Source organism: Dermacentor albipictus, chromosome 10 (genome assembly GCF_038994185.2).
Source record: "Dermacentor albipictus isolate Rhodes 1998 colony chromosome 10, USDA_Dalb.pri_finalv2, whole genome shotgun sequence".
In the NCBI taxonomy this organism is placed as follows: domain Eukaryota; kingdom Metazoa; phylum Arthropoda; class Arachnida; order Ixodida; family Ixodidae; genus Dermacentor; species Dermacentor albipictus.
In genome coordinates this window covers 77,743,406-77,762,825 of record NC_091830.1, presented here as the reverse complement: position 1 = coordinate 77,762,825, position 19,420 = coordinate 77,743,406, and the positions used below count along the sequence as shown (strand labels likewise).

General features: G+C 47.6%; 1 protein-coding gene across 1 annotated transcript in view; it reads left to right on the top strand.

The window, feature by feature from the left end:
* LOC139050701 (putative diacyglycerol O-acyltransferase Mb3761c) overlaps positions 1-19,420 on the top strand; it is a 521,464-nt gene that overhangs the window by 323,368 nt on the left and 178,676 nt on the right. The window contains exon 5 of the mRNA XM_070527326.1: positions 12,610-12,895. Within this exon, the coding sequence (XP_070383427.1) occupies positions 12,610-12,895 (286 nt within the window). The remainder of the gene's footprint in view (positions 1-12,609; positions 12,896-19,420) is intronic.

Genomic DNA, 19,420 nt, shown 5'->3' with positions numbered 1-19,420 from the left:
TTTTTTTTCTCCTAATGTCAACTGTAATATGGGCTATCCCCGTTTGCTCTCTCATCCACACTGTTCTCTTCCTGTCTCTTAACGTTACACCTAACATTTTTCGTTCCGTTGCTCTGCGCCGTCCTTAACTTTTCGAGCTTGTTTGTTGACCTCCGAGTTACTGCCCCATATGTTAGCGCGGATAAGATAAAATGATCGTACACTTTTCTTTTCAATGACAGAGGTAAGCTCGTATTCAGGAATTCGTAATGCCTGCCGTATGCACTACAATCCATTTTTAATTATCTGTAAGTTTCCTTCTCCTGATCAGGGTCTCCTATCAGTAATTGACCTAGATAAACATACTCTTCCACACACTCTAGAGGCTGATTGGCGGCCATTACTTCTTTTTTCCTTTCCAGGCTATTGGACATGACCTTTGTTTTCTGCATATTAATATTCAACTTCACTCTTACACTTGCTTCGCTAAAGTCCTCTATCATTTCTTGTAATCCGTTTCCATGCAGTGTTGCTAAACACAAGGCCATCTGCAAACCGAAGGTTGCTGAGATATTCGCCGTTTATCGTTGCTCCTTACCTTTCCCTGTCTAATAGCTTGAATACCTCTTCTAAACACGCAATGAAAAGCATTGGACAGATTGTGTCTCCTTGCTGGACCCCTTCCTTGATAGATAATTGGCTACTTTTCTTGTGGAGAAGCAAGGTAGCTGTGAAATCTTCGTCGATATCTCCCAGATACCAACGTATGCCTCCTGTACTCCTTGATTACCCAATGCATCTATAACTGTTGGATTCTATACTAAATCAGATGTCTTCTTATAATCTATGAAAGCCATTACTGAGCTGTCTGCTTCAGCCGAGCGTGGTCGAAATGCTGGCGAACAGCAGTGGCAGCAGCGTGAAGCCTTGCGTAAAGAAGTGAGATTGCGTCTATCGGGGTAGGAAGGGTGCCTGTTTACTTATAGGAAAGGAATTTCCTTGCCAAAATCAGAAAGGCAGAAGTGATGAAGTAGAGTGGTTCACTGTGGTTCGCCTAGCGATTGCCATTTCTGAAACAGTGATGTCCCATTGCGCCTGATGTGCCGCATGTGCATTGAGCATAGCCCTCAAATGACGACTGTCACCGTCAGTAATGTTTGACTCAGGGCCGTGCGGCGACGTTTTCCTGCGTTTGACACACGAGGTCGAGCCCGTCCTCACGAATATGCGACTTGTTGTATAAGTCGTGTTGTTGGTTATGAGCTATGCTAGGTACCAAAGCTGGGGACATGATGGTGTAATTCGTTTCATGAAACATACGAACGGATGAAAATAAGCAGTGCTTTCCTTTTTACACTCAGTCACTGAATACAGTGTTTAATCACCATCCGCCCCCCCCCCACCCTCCCTATATAATGCGCCATTAGGGTCATTAGGGCAAAGTAAATGATGATGTATGACAGGCTGTGCAAACATTTTCGAGATGACCGAACAGGATATTGGCACCTCAAAATTTGCGGCGCACCCATTCTTCGGAGATGATTGGTGACGTTAACGCTTATCAGTATTTCTTAGGATGCCTGCGTAATTTGTGACGATATGCTGTATATGTTATGATGATTGTTATTAGTATACCCAAATACACAAGTGGGCGCGAAAGAGTGGCACGTGCCCAATGACACCTACCCAGTGACCCACTGGCACGTGCACATTTGCGCGTACCAGATACGCAAGTTGTCCATTCCGTAATTGTCTATTCGGGCGCCTACCCGTATCCATATAGTTAGTGGCACATACCCCGGGGTACATAGCCAGTGGGACACGCCCAGTGTCCCTAGTTGGCGTGAAATAGGTTAGAAACGGACAATATGCGCAATGTGCGTGAAGTTGCTCTTGGTTGTTATTGGTGCTAATAGAGCTATTAGTGCTAATCGCGCTAATAGCAATGAAGCATAACTTATGTGAGGGGCGCGTGACGGACGAGCAATATTACGCATAAGTGCAAGGACACCATTCTGTTTGATAAAGAGGGACCATAGTTTTACGGGAATCTGTGTTACGTTTGTCAATATGTACCTTCAACACACGTAGTCGTTGTGAACCACTAGCTATAAGGAAAAATATTCACTTTTTCTCTCACTGTGGAAGTGTTACATTGCAATGTAACGTTTCTACTAAGGAACGCCTCTGTGTGTCTGGCGTCTCCGTCTGAGCCGGTTTGCCTTTGATTCCGAAGTTAGCTTAGTGTCATCCTACCGCAAAGCTGGCTTCTGGGCTCGATGTTCCAATCAGTATTGTCGTAGGAAATGTGATCTCAATGCGGTACTTGACCATACTTCTGTGTTGCGATTATTAACATTTACTTGGCTTCGCTGACGCTGGAAATACATTGTTGAAAACGTACGTCATTACCTCAGCTTTACCGTTTTTACAAAGACTTGACTCCTTCATTTGAAACACTGCACTAGACCAGAGCGGTGCGCCATTTATTCCGACGACATGCATTAATTCAGGATTCCGTTGGACGAAATGTGAAGGGGAACCGAAACACCATCTGTGTGTCGCCGTTAACAACGGGAAGCAGTGTGCCCGCTTGGCTTCGAGCTATAGGCTGGCGGTTACCATAGCAACGAGGTAATCATAAGGGCAAGCCATGCGTGTGAGCCGTAAAAAACTGGTCGTTACAAATGCCAAGCGGGAGGTGGACCAACTGCCGCTAATAACGGTGTCACCGAGGTTCTGCCGCTGTTGGCCAGTTACAACTCTCGCGCAACAAACGCTGTTGCCAGCACGCTTTTCGCGGCGAATTGCAGCATCGCGTGTCGGTTATTTCTCTCAGTCGTTAACAAGCGGATGGGACGCGCAGCGGCCGGTTAAGGGAGAGAAGAAGTGGAGAGAGAATTGAGCGCATGGCGCGGAAGGAGGGAACTAGGAGAGAGCATCGTGCGTAATAAAATTTAGGCAAAAAAGAAGAGAAAAATGGCCAGGCTTAGCTTGGTTAAGCCAAGAATGCGTTGCATTTTGCGCGAGTTGGGGCCCAGCTTTTCCTCCGGCTGTCGTGACGTCACGTCACGTGGTTGCGCAAAAGGTCAATGGTGGCTGCCCGGCCGCGCCCAAGGGCTGAACTGAGTGATTGCAATATGCAACGCATAAAAAAGCCAGCTCAAAATGCGATCATGCTGCAGTAAGTTTTAGTGGCTGCTAGTTGCGCTCAGTGCCCTCAGCGCATGCGCTCTTCCGGAAAGGCGGTGGTTGGGACGGCAGCGTGCAGCAGTCACAAATTGAAACGAAGACGATACATATGTATTACGTGTACGCTTTAAAAATTCTCTGTTACAGATAGTACCGTTGTAACCCTCCGACTAAATTTTCCGGTGAGCCGTATTCATGAACGAGCAATGAAATTCTGTGTGGACTACTAATTAACACTATTTTACTGATTACGTTTTACTAATTTATTTACACCAAGCATTGCATCTAGCGTTGTAGCTTATCAGTTTAGAACGCGTATCAACTTGAAACGAATTCCCAGGATCGCACTAGTTTCCAGATAGGCGCCGTAATGTTTGCGGTAAAAAGGCACCGTTGTTTCACTTACATTAATAGGAACACGCTATTTTATGCATTTAAGCGCTAAAGAAACAGTAATGGAAATGTATTTCGTTGGGCGCGTCTAAAATTAAAAGCTCGAGCTGGTGTGCTCCACAGAATTGGTTCCAAGTGGATACACTTGGACGAATTTGATGATTGAATGAAGGATGATTTAATGGCATCCCATTGAAGCGGATCGTTGAAAAATGGTCACCTGGCCTGCGTGACATGCTAGACATGTTGTTCAAAGGAAGCTTGTATTGCCTCGCTATTGTCGGCGTCGGTGTTGCCATACGGAAACGCTGAAGCTGCGCGAAAGTAAAAATTGCCTGTCAGGTTGCCAGACCACCCCGCTAACCGATTCAGCCACTGTCGACTCATGATAGGCGCCCTTTAATGCGGGGTTTTACATGCATGAAGAAGTAGACGTAGCTGAAGGCGCGAGCCAATCACACGCGTCCCCTTCCTCCGGACGAGCGACAAGGTGTGATGGCGTTTTCGCTCGCCTCACGCCTGCTGTTTCCCGCCAATTCAGGCCCGGCAGTCTGATGGGGGAGCCAGCGTTTGATTCGTTCTGCCGAAGAGCAGGCTGCGTTGAAGGAACGGTAGCGGGAGCGGGCCGCGCTTCGTGCGTTCGGCCGAATAACAGGCGGCGTTTCATGAACGTCGCCGGAAACTCGCCCGAGCAAGGGCAAGTCGTCGACGCACCGACCTCTCCGTAAGGGAGCGCGCAGCTGAGGAGTCACGACAACGAAGAGCCGTGGATCCCGAGCTTCGCTGACGCCCCTGTTCCCGGTAGGGAGCGGGTTATAATTCGTTAGCTAGCATTTTGGTATACATCTCTTTAAAGTTTCTTTTTCTTCAAAATCTACCTTGTACAGCTAGCTATGACTGTCAGAGGTCCGGTCGCTCTTCCCAGCTTTTTTTTTTTTCCCAGCGGGATGCGCGCAGACGGGATGCCCTACTGGGATCGATGGATGCTGTGAGCGTCCACTTTGGAACGGGGCCGTGGGTCGCGCCACCGAGCTCTTGTTACTATGTTGCCTAATGCCCTACCTATGTTAAAGAAGAAAAAAAAAAACGTGAAGAATTTTTATCACGAAATTTTTGGACTCCTATTGGGAACCTTGCTTTTATACGCCTGCGTTGTTTGTCGTTCCCCTACTTTTCTTCCGCTAATCTTCCACTCGCCTCTTACTAAACTTCATTGCGGACATGTGTACTGTCCCCTGCTATCGCTGAACCCAAGGGCTTCAAGTAGGCCAGAGGTGCCTAAATCGACCGCTGGGCAGATATCTTCACATTCTAACAAAGCATGCTGCATCGTTTCCTTAGCTTTACCTCAGCAAGCACATGCTTCTTTTTCCTTGTGCTATATCGCTTTGTAAGCACGTGTTCCAAAGTATCCTGATCTCCTTTCGAAAAATAACGAAAACGCCTTTGAGTAACCATAAACTGTTTCTTTCCTGATTTCGTTTTTTTCCCCTTAAGTAGTTACACGTAGCAGTTTTCTTTTCCATTGCCGCCACCCATGAGATTATCTCAGCCCCGCTGACTTTCCGCTTGGCGTTATTTCTTGCCATGTTGCTCACCGTACCGGTCGCATACTTGCTGCCAAGCTGCCAAGTTCTTTTCGCACTGCGAATCAGTGTTTTTCGTGTACAAACATCTGAACACATTCCCAGCCTGTTTACGTTCTTCCACATTTCTATATCGCTATGCATAATCAATTAACTGCGATCTTAGCTCAACTAAAAACTGGTCCAGCCCGTAACACCCTGTACAGTTTCATTTGTATACTCGCGGACAACTTTCTGTTGCAATGAAGGGAAAGCTACGGAGGCAAAGCGCGCACACGTGAGAGCGCTTCTTAAGAGAGTCCCGTGCTTTCCTCCACGTTAGTTTAAGTAGGGGAAGAGAAAACAGAAAAGCCTTATTAGCAACAGTTAAATATAAGATAAACCCCACCACTGAATGTAAAAGTTGACTTGTTTTGCGGCTTTTCCCTTCAACGTCTGGGCAAACGCGAAACCGTCGCACGTGGAAGCTGAGTCGATTCAGCATCTGTTCCAAGCAACCAAAAGCACTGTCAAACGCTGGCGGACTACTTGGCGCGGTAACACATATTCAGAAGCTCAACCCCCGTAGCTTTCCCTCCATTGCGACAGAACGTTGTCCGCGAGTGTAGTCTTCCTTAAAGCGCCCAATTCGCGGAGGCGTGGAAGCGAGCGCCATGTGAGGGTGTTGCAAGGTATACCCAGCGGTGAATGTGAGCTAGATGACAACAGCAACAGCAGCAGCAGCGCCCGGAAAGTTGGGTGAAGTTGCAAGGAACGCTTGGCTTTAATGAATGTATTTGTGGGTTTTTAAGTAGGCGGTATATAGCGATGCTGTGGTTGCAACAGATTTTATTTATTGTCAGGAGATTTAACTCGGTGACGATGGCGGTAACACCTGCGTTATAAGGAGCCGACGCGATGACATGGACATCGTTATTTTGGATGTGGTGCAATGGAGCTGTATGACAGCGATATGTGAGACCGCAAAAATTTATACAGTAATTTCACCTGGGCCGTCCAGCAAGTATCGGCGGCTCTTGGAAGACAAAGGCCGAGTGAAACCGACGGAACGTTGCCCCTCAGGGCGACCGACGGCGGGAGTAACACGCGCTGGAGTTGAGTAGAGACCACCCGCTGAGAAGACGTCAGGGCCCGCGTCACGGCGCCATTTATTCATGGTGTCGTTCTGCAGGCGACTACATGAAGTTGTCTCTCTCTATACAGTAATTTTAATGGCGAAAATAAAGGCATAGTTAAATGTCTACAGAGTCTGATTTTCAAAACAGTGTCTGGCCTTTAAAGTAGCCTAATGCCACAAGTAGTTTTCTTTTTTGATAAGTTGACATGCAGATTAAAATTTCGAAGGCAGTGTAATTCAGCGCGTAAGAATGAACACTCATTAGATCGTAACATTGGATGAGACGCTATGTACACAAGTGAAACCACAAGTGAAACCATAAATTTTGTTTTGGGAAGGTTAATGAGCAATCCTTTTACACCAACCGTTGGTCAGAGTCAATGTACAGATGTCCTTATGGGAAGTGTAAACAGTACTGCCGTCCGCGTACAGAAGACATTGTGTAGAAGTTAGGCACTTTGGGAATTCATGATTGAATATAAAAAATTAACAGGGGTCCGAATAGTGACCCCTGTAGAACGCCAGTGTTAAGTATTTTTGTGCCAGACAGTAGTCCTGAAATGCAAACTTGTTGCTGTCTGTCGTGTAAGTAACTGCGCAATACCTCTGAAGATGGACCTGTTATGCCATAAGCGTTGAGCGTAAAGCGTTGAGCGTTAAGCGTAAACAGAACGTTGTGATTAAGAGAATCGAATGCTTTTCAGGAATCAAGAAAAAAGAAAGACGCCTCTCATGCACCACTTGCAGATAGTAAACCAGCGAACATGAAATGCTCGGTCCCGATGTTTATTACTGGGTTAATTCTGACGGTTTATTAAGCTTTTTTTTCAGTTATTTCTTACGTCTTTGTGTTTCTTAAGGAGGTTACGCACGCGTTTGGCCTGGGTTTATCACAGCGTTTATTAGCACAAACTGTGGATGCTGTGAGGTGCCAGAAACACTTGAAGATATATTTTGTATGTGTCCCGCGTACGCGAAAGAACGCCAGCAACTTGTCTCTTCGATTGCAAAGATCCATGAGAGACAGCTATCAGACGAGCTTCATTTAGGTCCTTGACCTAATGCAAACAGCGCAGCCCTGGTAACAACAGCCGCTATAACTTTTTACCAAGCCACTGGGCTGGACGCACGGCTTTAAAGATGCCACAACTCTCTGAATTTGTATATACGCATCTCTTCCTTATACCATCATCATTCATCAGCCCTTTCCCTCCCCGTCCCTTCTCCCCAGTGTAGAGTAGCAGGCCACAGCAAGTTATAGCTCAGGCCGACCTATCTGCCTTTCTGTAAATAAATTTCTCTCTCTCTCTAATATTTGAAATGCCATTGGCTTCGTATAATCGCCATCATGGAAGGGTGCAATGAGTGGTTCATTGTGTTAATCCAGCGGGTCCAACAAGGTATTTATGATTTGTGTTACGCATTTGTGTTTCGCAATGCGTTGTTCATAGTGTTTCTGACTCGGTTGTGCTTTGCAGTTACCAAGTGTCACACCGGGGCCGCACATTTCACTGACAGACAGGGACACATTCTTGAATCTATTGCGAAGTCGGAGACAGGCTGCTGCGCGCGTGCTCAGCTGTGCGAGAGAGAAATGACGTCAATATGGGCGTAGCCAATGGCCAGCCGCACTTTCGGCCGGATGGTTTCAGAAGTCGGACCGCGAGCGTGTCACGTAGGTATATACAGCTTCGATGTAAAACTATTTCTTTAATTATGTGATCATGATATTGTCTTAACCCCATCCCCCTCTGTGTCCCTTCCCTGTAATAATACGGATATTTATATGCCTATGCAACCACAAATTTGCCCGTCCGTCACGTAAGACGAATGCAGTGGCTCATACTCCCCCTAAACAATGGCTTATACCCCCGCAGTAGGGTTTCTGTGGTCGGACCGCGAGTGTTTCGCCTAGGCATATAAAGCTTCGCTATAAAACAGATCCAGCGGATCTGCCCCCATCAATTTCCACTTTGGTCTTGTCAGTGATCCTGTTTAAGCTACGTTAATAGAATATCCAGGACGAATCTATACTTATCTGCGCTTCTGGCAAGCGAATAATAACCAGGCTTCTATTGTCGTCTGATTCTATGTTCAAAGTTATCATGTTTATGTTCAACTATATTAACCACTTTATTAACTAAAACGATTGCTTTTTTTTTCAATTCATGAACACGACTGGAAACCTCTGCGGATGCTTTAACAAAGGACTGGAATTTCGTCAAGCGCTCAGTGGGACTAACTTTCGTAACGACGTTACCTGATTTTTGACTCGTTCTCTCCCGACCTTGGTAGAGCACCAATATCATCTGTTGTTTATTCTCAACTCGGTCACGATTCGCCGCTACATCCCTCGAGAGTTTCGTTAAATCGAAAAGAATCTCCAGCAAAATTCACGGTATTGAGAACACACCGTAGATCTTGCAGCAACAGTAGGAAGGGACAGTCACTTCTGTAGCAAATACCTTTACATGTATAGCTCACCTGCAAGCCGCCGAACGCGACCTTAAACATCCTGCTGTTCATGCTGGTACCAGACCCACTGAAGTAAAAACTGTTCGTTGGGGCTTTTATCACCACCCCGTCGCAACCAGACGTCCCTTGATATCGCTGCCGCATGCATTACGGATTGCTGATAGAAATTCTGGGAGATGATAAACAGTTACTATGTGCCATCGAATTTACAAACCACGATGATTGCACAGTAGCAGCACTGACGAAGATCCCGCCATCAGATGTCGACAATGCGATGCGCTGTTCGCACACAAACCGAGCTGCTTTCTAGTAAGAGTGGTTGCCGGAGTATGCTACGATGTGTAAGACGAGGAAGACGATCTTAAACGGTCTGATGGCCATGCCGCTGCCAGAACCAAAGTATGACTATGAATATGTATTAACTCGCCCAGCTTTCAGTTCAACGCGCTCAAGCACCACATGGTCCGAACGATGCGGTTACAAATGCATGTGGTTACAAATCCATGTCGTTCAAATGCATCGTGGGCTCGGTTTAGGGGCCGTTGTGGGTTTCTGCATCGCAAACGTGGGCGTGCTATGCTAAATATGCAGAACGATTGTAGCCAATCAGTTCGAAATTACTTCAGAAATTCCGTGAAGTCAAAAGTAAAAGTTGCTATGTGTACCACGCGGTGTGCTGTGAAGGCTACAGTTATAACATTTACCGTAAAATAACTTGAGTGTTAATATAAAATCAGGACAAGGACCTGTAAAATAGAAAGGGGGCTTAGCAAACGCAACAAATATCGCGGTATAGCTTTCTCACCCAGCTCTGCCGAATTCTGCCTTCCTTCCAAGTCAAGAGCCGTTTAAGGTCTTATCCGACGACAATTCCTTATCAGTGCTCAAAGGAAATGCGTTTCTCATCCTAGCTCCTCTCGCACATCCGTCCAAGAAACTTTCGCAAGGCTTGTAAAGAAAGTTACTAAAATAAATGATAACGAGTGCGAATCCCTAAAACTCGAGAGGGAAAAGTAGCAACAAGACCTATAGCTTAGGCGAGAGCTCGCTTATTCTTACGGTACAAGCAGGGTCGTTCGAGGGCTTCCTTAACTTTTCCATTAGGGAGTCGAAGTGGATGTGTCATTCCTTCTCATTAAAGAGGGATTTACGGTTCCGGCAGCTTCGGGAACCCGCTGTTGCTTTGTTTTTAACGTTGAACAGCTAGGAATCAAGAAAAAAAATGAAGAAAGTATACTGGGAGAAAGAAAGCTGTAAGCGTGAAGCCACTGCCTGTGACGCCAGACATTATGGCAGCAGCGTCGCGTTGTTAATGGTTTGAGCGAGGGCGAACAGAGGTAGGGAGGAGGGGGAGGGAAGGGGAGGACAGCGCAAGAGAAATATGGGCGCTCACGTCTCATTAAAAAGGAAAGCGCGCGGAGGCGTTCCGTGGCGGGACCACAGGCATTCGATGAATGAGACCAGCGCTTCGTCGGCGTATACCTTATTCTTGCGCGTAAGAGATGCCCGCAAAATTGTAGAAGCCTTGAAGGCGGGCTGCGCAAATAATTTAGCGGACGTGCACACAGGTAAAATAGAATGTAGCCTCCATCCGCCTTTAGAGCATAGAAAAAATAAGAACAGTACGGTCCTCCGGGAAACAATCTTCCCTGAAGATTATTTCCTACTGCAAGATTAAAGCACACAGGACCGTCCGATAATGAGTTTTGAATTTACGACGGCAGCCGGTCTGTGAAATGACACCACCAGCATTCTGGCAGTTGTCCATTCGCCAGTGTGCTTTCCTCCTGATTAACGCGCTTGGTGGAGTGACAACTAGGACCATATCCCGGCCACTGTATCCATATCCCGGCCATGCCCTGTATCTGCCTTTGGGACGTCGCTATTGGAAATGACGGATAACACTTCAGCGTACAAGAAGTTTCAGCTTGAGTGTTATTGTGAACGTACATTGGGAAGGACTCGGAAGCAATATTTCTTATAACTTATTTGGGCAGTAACTAGCCCATGCAATGCGGTCCTGTACAGAGGGTCGGGAGCCAGACACTGCTTTTTCTGAAGTTAAAAAAAATTTGAAGTTTTGATTGGTTGCCCCGATTATCTCGTTTTGTTCTCGCAACTTCAAGAGTTTCTTCGCCGCTGGTCTACACGGTATATAACCGTCTCCCAAGGCAAAGTCATTCTACAGCCAAAATAATGCTCAATTCTGTTTGCCTGAGCTGAATCTTTGTATTTGTATGTGCCCCGGGTGTCTTTCAAAACTTCGAGGCTGACAATAATGCTGTTGCGTGGATGCTGTAATGATGTTCTGTTGTTGTTGTGAGTGGCAAAGTCAGTGTTAATTAGACACCATTTATTATTTCATTTGCTAGGCTGTTTTGCTTACATCAAGTATGATGTATTACATGTGCTATACCTTATATTGTACTTTACGTTCATAGCACAGTTGTAAGCGTGCCTATGGGTCAATAAATTTCCTTGTAAATTTGCCCGGGTGTTCGCGTTAGAGTGCCCGAATAATGGCTCTGGCTTTTGCATCAAAGTCACTTGAAGGTCGCCGACACCAGGAGCTAAAAGCCTTTTACGCTTAAAACTAAACTTGTTCTGCCGCCGCCGTGATACTATCGTCGACGCCATCGTCTTCCTTCTGTCGTCACAAACAGGCTCACATCGCACGCACAACTGCTCGCTTTACAGATACAAGCTGGTGCAAAAACTGCTTCCTTTACGAATGCCAAGTGATGCTGCATAGCCACATACCTGCAAAATGTCTCGCAGTGCCACAATACCATTCTCACAGTGCATGGAATCTACAACATTTCTTTTTCTTATTTGCAGTTCTTTTTTTCTTTTCAAGCGAAGCTTGTATTCGCTCACACGTTTCGGTGGCGTTGTTGTGGTCACGCAAAAAACCAAGTTTCTCCCTGAGCAGAGCAGCTGTAGAAAATCGCGGTTTGATGAGTTGACAGCTCTGTTGGCGCCGGAGTGTGAGTCATCAGCAAGGATTCTAGCTGCATAGGCGCGCGCTCACACCACGCGCGCGACCAGTCAGAGCCGTTTCGCTTCCGCCGGTGTGCGAAAGGGCAGAAAAGGGTTCGTTTCCGTTCAGTTAAGTCTCAGATAACGGATGGGGTGGCCATACGTTGTGCATTTTCCGAGGAAAAGGCAGCCTTCGGCGAGCGGTGGCGGGAAGTTGCCGGTGAAAGACCTCGCCGTCGGCGCGCCGATCCAATCGTTAGAGCCACCCAAGCCAAGGCAATCCAACAGCAACGTAAACAAGACCCGTAGCACATGGAGCTGGAGGCCGAAGCAGCCCGGCACCGTTACCTGGGGGTTACGTAACCTTTACGAAGGTCAGGTGCACGCAGGACAAGCTTTGCTTGCCCCCATTTCCCGGTAGGGGAACGGATAGTTATATTTTTGTTTACACTTCTACATTCGCTAGCGTAAAATCTGCGCTCCCACTTATTATCGTTTCACCAATGAGGGTGGGAAAAAACGGGTACCAAAGAAAACAGTTCAAGTCCGGAGGAAGCCAAGTCCTGTAGTAGAAACGTTGGCTTCAGTGACATCACCGATTCGACAACCGTTAATCAGTTATAATCTTCCTGTGAACATCTGTTGGAAAAGGGATAATTACAGCAATTCACTGCATTTTACCAAACGTTTCGGAGTTTATACACACTTATCGTTGTCACTCACTAACATCAGAACGACAATATCTGCATTAAAGTTAGAATAAACCAAAAGTGGGATTTATTTTTTATTACTTTCGTAGTTAGTATTTCCAGTTTTCTCGTCGCCGCTCTTGTCTCTTCGCTCTTCTGGCCCGAAGCGAATGTCAAGAACCTCGTCAATGTGGCGCAGGCCTTCCACTGGTGCTGCTGCTGCTGTCGCTGCTCCCAGTGGCCGTGGTACTGCGCCACGCTGGCACCTCGTGCGCTTCGGCCAGGGAGGGAGTGCTGTGCGAGGACGACAAGCGGTTTGTGTCGCCCATGGACACCTACTGGCTGCACGACACCGAGTTCAACTTCCACGTGGCTCACTGCGTGCTCTATTTGGAGCCGGGACTCACGGCCTCTATACTCGGCCAGCTCATCGTCGAGCGCATACTGGACAAGACCAATGACGAGGGGAAGCGCATCTTCCGAAGGTGAGTACCGCACACTCTGTTGCTTATTCCTAGCTATCGCGTGGGATACAAGAAAACCTCCTACGAAATCGTTGTGGCGATTTAGTCCTTGGCTCCTGTATCAAAAACTTGCGCTTACCGTATACCGACTCCTGCTGGTGTGACGGGCCCTTTGAGCACCTGCTGCGTGTATGTCCTCCTTCCAAATTCTTCTATGAATATCCTAAAAACAGAAGGCGTTTCGAAGTTCCCGCAAATCGTTCCTACTTCATGCGGCTTCCACCTCTATACCAGCATGCAGACTGTTGCCTCAAAACACAGAAGGTTGCAGTTTCGACGGATATGCGAAGCATCGATTGCGGTAGCAAATTAGTAGACAGCTATACGAAGGATAGTGGTTTTATCATCGGGATAAACTTGTAATAAATTGCTCTACTAAATAAATTAACAAGAATGGCGTCGCGCGCACAAGCAAACATGGACACATCTCACTCGATGGTCGACCACACCCACTGTCAATACGCTGGACGGTGAAAGCGAGGTACCAACAGCGCCCGAACTGACCTTCGCGCTGCCTCTTCCTTCAACGCGAACTAAGAGGCGAGAACACAGCGCACACGAAGCTATCAGCGTACGGCGCACTCTGTCCCCATCGCAGAACGCTTTCAAGAGGAGCCCGCGTGGCCGTGCCATACGCAGCCGCCGCCGCAGCAGAACGCCTCGCCCTCCCTCCCTTGCCACCGGTGCCCTGCGCGCGACGGCAGGTGGCGCGCTTCCTCTCTGCTTTATTCACTTTCACGCTCAAGATTGAGCCACCATCGTGGACTCACCCTGTCATTTTTGCGTATGCGCATACGGCGGGCGGTGATATGACGCTATCGTTTTCGGACTTTATACGAAACATTACAGCGACATGGACGACGATGGCAGAAATGCGCCTGGAGTTTCCATATGATTGCTACCGCAATAACATTAGAGAGTTATTTGCCAGTCTTAGTTAATTAGCAAACTGGCTGCGATGGCTACTCAATCGCCCATGTCTACGTTGCTGAAACTATGAAGCGTGAGGAAAGCATAACCGCATTCGTAAAATCCTGTTTTGATACAAATCCTCGCGGACAAGAGATAGTTTACACTCTCGCAGCTCTGACTCACTGCCGCATCTCGGGATTGCACGAACGTAAAAGTAACGGCTGGCGTTGCACAAGCAAAAGGACTCAGTAGCAAAGCGTTTTCTGCAGCACGATGCATTCCGGCGTAGAAACGCCTACCTATTGTCTTACACACGCGAGGAGCCTGGCTGGCACGCACCCTTTGTATTACAGCTGCGATATTCTCTTATCGTTTGCCATCCGCGCCATTTTGCGATCTGTCGCGCCTTCCGTTTCTTGAGATGGTGTCGATCTTTCGTGCCGCTTTGATAGAGCAGGCCAATTGCCTAATTGCTCCTATTGATGCGAAAGTGTTTAATGACCTGCCGTGCTTGCCCAGTGGCTATGGTGTTGGGCTGCTGAGCACGAGGTCGCGCGATTGAATCCCGGCCACGGCGGCCGCATTTCGATGGGGGCGAAATGCGAAAACACCCGTGTGCTTAGATTTAGGTGCACGTTAAAGAATCCCAGGTGGTCGAAATTTCCGGCGTCCTCCACTACGGCGTGCCTCATTATCAGAAAGTGGTTTTGGCACGTCAAACCCCATAATTAATTAAAAATTAAAGTGTTTAATGGCCCATTGAGCGAAAAAGCCCGCTGCGTCTGTAGCAGCGAAAGTACCCATTGGCTGCTACGCCAATTCACAAGCATGCGCTCGTGACACTCGCTCGCGCTTCCTGGCTTGGGCCTTGACGGAGCAGAGAGAGAGAAAGGGTACACCTGCTGCGCGGTTATTGGTAAGGCGGGCGTGCATTGCTGCGACGCCACGTCGCCCTCGCTCTCGGAAGCGTGTGTTAACCGCGCGTTCTTTGTGCGCGCAACCTCTCCCCTGCGTTCAAACTGCGCCTCGGTGAGGCGAAATCAAAACACGCCAAGCGTCGCAACGAGCTTGCTTGCCCGCCAGGAGTTCATCACTCGAAGGACCGCTAAGCGGCGTTCACTTCGACAGTATTTTCGCATTCGCAACTCGTAATAAGTGCTTAAGTGTCCTTGGATTTTTTTTGTTTTCTTTTGTTTTGTTCTTAGCACCGTGAACTTCCGGAATAAGGTTTCTGCACACTGAAGGTGCCCATGGGATAATAAAATCATGTTTTATTATAATGCACATGGCCTTAAAGTGCGAACGAATGCAATATTTTGGGCATGGGTCTTTTTAAATATGGCTTTGTTGCTAAAAAAAATGAGTTAACAGTTGGAAGACTCTTAAATGATACCGCTAACTAAAAGGTGCACCATTGTAAATGCTATCACATACAGCACAACACTTCTCAATCACGAACATACAAAAAGGCTGTTAACATGTGTTGGCGTACAGCTTAAAGGCTGGCTCGGATATATCTAAAACGCCGTGCGTTCGCGTTCCCAGCGGTTCATTGGCACGCAGTACAACGTTCATCCTCGTTATCACAATCTCTGAATACACTGAAGACACATCCGCTTTTCGTGTTTCCTTTCTTTTTACACAGCTTTTTTTGCTAGCATGAACACTCAGAAATATGTGCCCGTCATAATGCATTCTTTGTCTGCCAGGTTAAATTTCAGAGCGGCGTATTCGAATAATCAGGTGTCAGTGGTTAGGAGCCGGAGTGAAGTTTCTCTCGAAAGCGAATCCTGCATCGTAATCCTATATGATCGCACAACACGATGCCGACCACGAACAACACAGAACAAGATAAAACGGCGCACTTTATCAGATTGTCCATTGCGCATGTCAACTCGCCTCGGGAGCGTATAGACTGACAAACCGCCACTTAGTCCATGTCCCGTTTCCCGCCGGCGGGGTAGGGAGATAAAGGACCTAGAAGGTTGGCGAACTAGGGAGGCTAGAAGGGGGCGAACCCGCGTGGACGCGATGCGTGCCAAGGCCGCAACGGGATGACAAGATAACTGACAGCGGCCATTGTATCCGCTTTCACGCCGTGGAAACCCCACTCTGCTATGTCCCTGCACTACCACAGATTGATTTTCTGTTTTTCCTTTCGTGTTGATTTGCATGCTGTCTTCTATGCTTTCGCTTCCCTCTGTGCGGAGTATACCGGCGCGTCCCATTGTTCTTTGGCGGCGACAGTGGCCCTCTATTTTCGTTGTCCTCTTCCCCGTCCCCCTCCCCCTTTACCGTCGTATATCCGTATCTCCTGGGGCGGAAGTCAGGGCTAAGTGTGCTTTAAGCCTTTTCCGGTCGCCGCTCCTGCAGCGGGACCTGAGCCCCTTTCTGTCCGGCCACGCTTTGTTCTCCGGACTTCATTCGCAGCACTCCGATGTAGCTTGCCGCTTTATCCCTGTAGCTGCAGGGAAAACGTAGAAGTTCGGAACGTTGCTTCGAGTTTCCGAGAAGGCAGTATACACGCCGTACATCCTCGCTCAGAGCGTCCTTCTACGAGGTCGCGCCATTGTTCTTCTGTCGTCGACTTCCTTTGTCATCATTTGGTGCTCCGTTCTCTTTTTTTTTTATTTTCGGAAGCATCGCTGGTGCCTTTGTTTAGGTACGTGAATGAAAGCTCCCGAAACGATACAATAGAAGTGATTGCAATCCAACACAGACCTTTATCTTATAGTAACTCCCGCTTATCCCATAAAGGTGTACGCGCCCTTGAGCATGGTGCCATGCGGAGATTTTGCTTCACTAAGGGTCGTCTACTTGTGTCTTACGCCCCCGCGCCCCTGCGACTTTCTTTGCTCTTGTCAAACAAAAAAAGGCAGTCCTTTAACTTTACATTTCTTTTTTGAAGTTCAGCTTGTTTAATTAATTACTCAGTTAATTTCACTTTCTGGATGAATTTGAAAATGCTGGCAGCTTTAGGCACCATATTTATAAAAACATTTCATACCCTAATGAATATACGGAAATCACCTGACTCAGTGAGCGAAGCAGCCTCACAAATTTCTGGATTATTACTTGCGATACTATTATGTGTAATCTTCTTTTTCATTTCGGATTTTGGTGGTAATAACAAGCGAAATTAGTAGCAAGGCTCTAACAGGTCACTAATATCTTCCGCTGAGAACTCTGATTATTCTCATCAGCTTCCCCTTACACGTGCTCATACGAAGTCTTTAAAGGGTCCCCCACCAGGCCACAGAAAAGATTCCGGTTATACACTGGAAGTCGTTACGTGCTCTCTAGCGAGCGTTCTGCCGCAAAAAATTTTTCAAATTGGTTGAATAATAACTGAGCTAGAAATATTTCAATGGCGTAAACCTATGATTTCAAGAAAACGACAGACAGACAGACAAGAAACTTTAATTGGTCCGAAGGGACTACGTTGTCGTAGTCGCGGGCCGCACCCACGTCGGGGGCGGAAGACCGTGATCTTCAGCCCTGTCGCAGGCCCTTTGGACAGCCCGAAGCTGGACTTGAAGGTCGTCGCTCTTGACGGCTTCATCCCAGTCTTCTTGCCTGTTGAAACGCTAGTGGCCCAACGCAGAACATTGCCACAGCATGTGGTTCAAGGTGGACCGTTCCTCGCCGCAGTCTGGGCAGCGGGGATCCACACCCGGAGTTTAGTGGCTCAGCCTCGAGCGAGACGGAAAGGAGCCCGTCTGCAGCATTCTCAGCACCGACGCCTGGGGTCTGCCCAGCTTCGGGTGAGGAGCTGGAAACTGTCTGCGACCCAGCTGGTAGTGAGCAGTTATCTCGTGGAAAGTTAGCAGTGGGTCCGTGTTTCGGTCGATCCCCTGCGAAGCTGGGCCCCTCAGACCATCACGGCCAACATATACCACTCTCCCCACTATGCACGTCTAGTCTCCGCAAGCGAAATTCCTTCTCGGCGTTGTCCCGTACCGTAGCTCGAGGATCGCGTGGCGCCTACGTCACGGGTCCCGCCTTGTTTTTTGTTCCTCCCTTTTTTTGCTATGCGGCTCACTTCCACTGACGGTTTCGCGCACCAGCTGTTGCGTTTGTCTCGTTTGTCTTATATCTGACTAGAGGTATGAGTGCTACTCGAACACTGAGGCAGCCACAAGCGGATCAGGGAGAATGATCGCGCGCTGGAACACGGTAGATAGTGACATGGGGCCAAATAACATAAAACTATTCTAAAATGTCTTTATTCCAATCTCCTGACGTCAAATTTGCGTAACCACCGATGCAAGCTTCAAACGGTCACCCGCAGGGTTGTCCGAACAGACCAATCAAACGCCCTCCTTGTTCATAGGAGGTCACTTTTGTTTGCTTGAAAAACGAATAACATTGCCTACACTGAGTGGCTCGTAATATAAGTGGCTGAGCAGAGGCGAGGAGCACGCTCAAGTTGAGAGGGATTCAGTGGGGCCGAGCCACTGCACTGAATATTGATAACCGGATGAAGAGGGTGGTGCCGGCGTTTGCGATTGCTCCGCTTTTCCTTACTTAGCATGCGGTGGCTGGTCAAATATCGCGGTGGCATGCAACGGAAGCTTAAGAATGACGCTAAAACTGATCCTAAGCAAAGAAGAGTTGGCAGAACGAGGTCGTAAACATGCCGAAAGGGCTAAAACATGTTACACAGCTACGCAAAAAAGTTTTATCATACGCAAATAAACCCATGCTCTCCGGCAGGTGCGAGTATAGTGCCGGAGCGATCGGCGGCAGTCATCTTTTATTCCTTTCGGAATGGGGCAGCCTTGGCTATTCAGAAGAAAATTCAGTTTTGTTCGGCATATTAATGCATTTTTAACGCGTACGCGTCACTTTGATGCGGTGCGTTTTTGCGGTTTTGTGACGTCGCGTGAGAGGAAGGTAAAGTGGGTGCAGCCTGAAAACTTTTGACCAATAGCCGAGGGCTAAGGGAGAGAAGGCGTCGCATCAGAATTAACTATTTTTGTTTTGTTCAGTGAAATTATGCATAATCACTGTGTACACGTCATATCAGATGGGGAGCTATCGCGGTTTTGGTGACGTCGCGGGACAGACAGGTGATGTGGGGGTGGTTCAAAAAAGTTTTTGCCTAATCGCAGAGGGCTGATTGCAGAATACGAATAGTTTTACGTTAAGCCCCCCATATCGTACTTTGAATTTGAATTTATTCGGTTTGCCCGTAACCGCTGTCGTCTTTACAGTAGTAGCGTTTCCTTGCGTTCTCACGTCACCTTTTCCCCTATCCTTCGTCCCATTGTTAGGAAACAGTGAGCGAAGACTAACAAAGCTGTTAATCAATCGTTTCGCGATAGGTTAACGATAGGCCCATTCGACGCGGTGTGGTCCAAAACTTAAGAAAATGCTAGCGCGAGCTCTTTCTCGACGCTTCTTCGGTAAACTGATTTAATAATACCTCAACGTAGCGCATTAATAAAGAACTTTAAGAAATGCTAGCGCGATGTACAAGGTTGTATAAAACGTCGCAGTCCTGCATACATTTCAAATCATTTCCGGCCCTGTCTGTAATATATACACACTGCTACTTTGATGGCGTGTAGC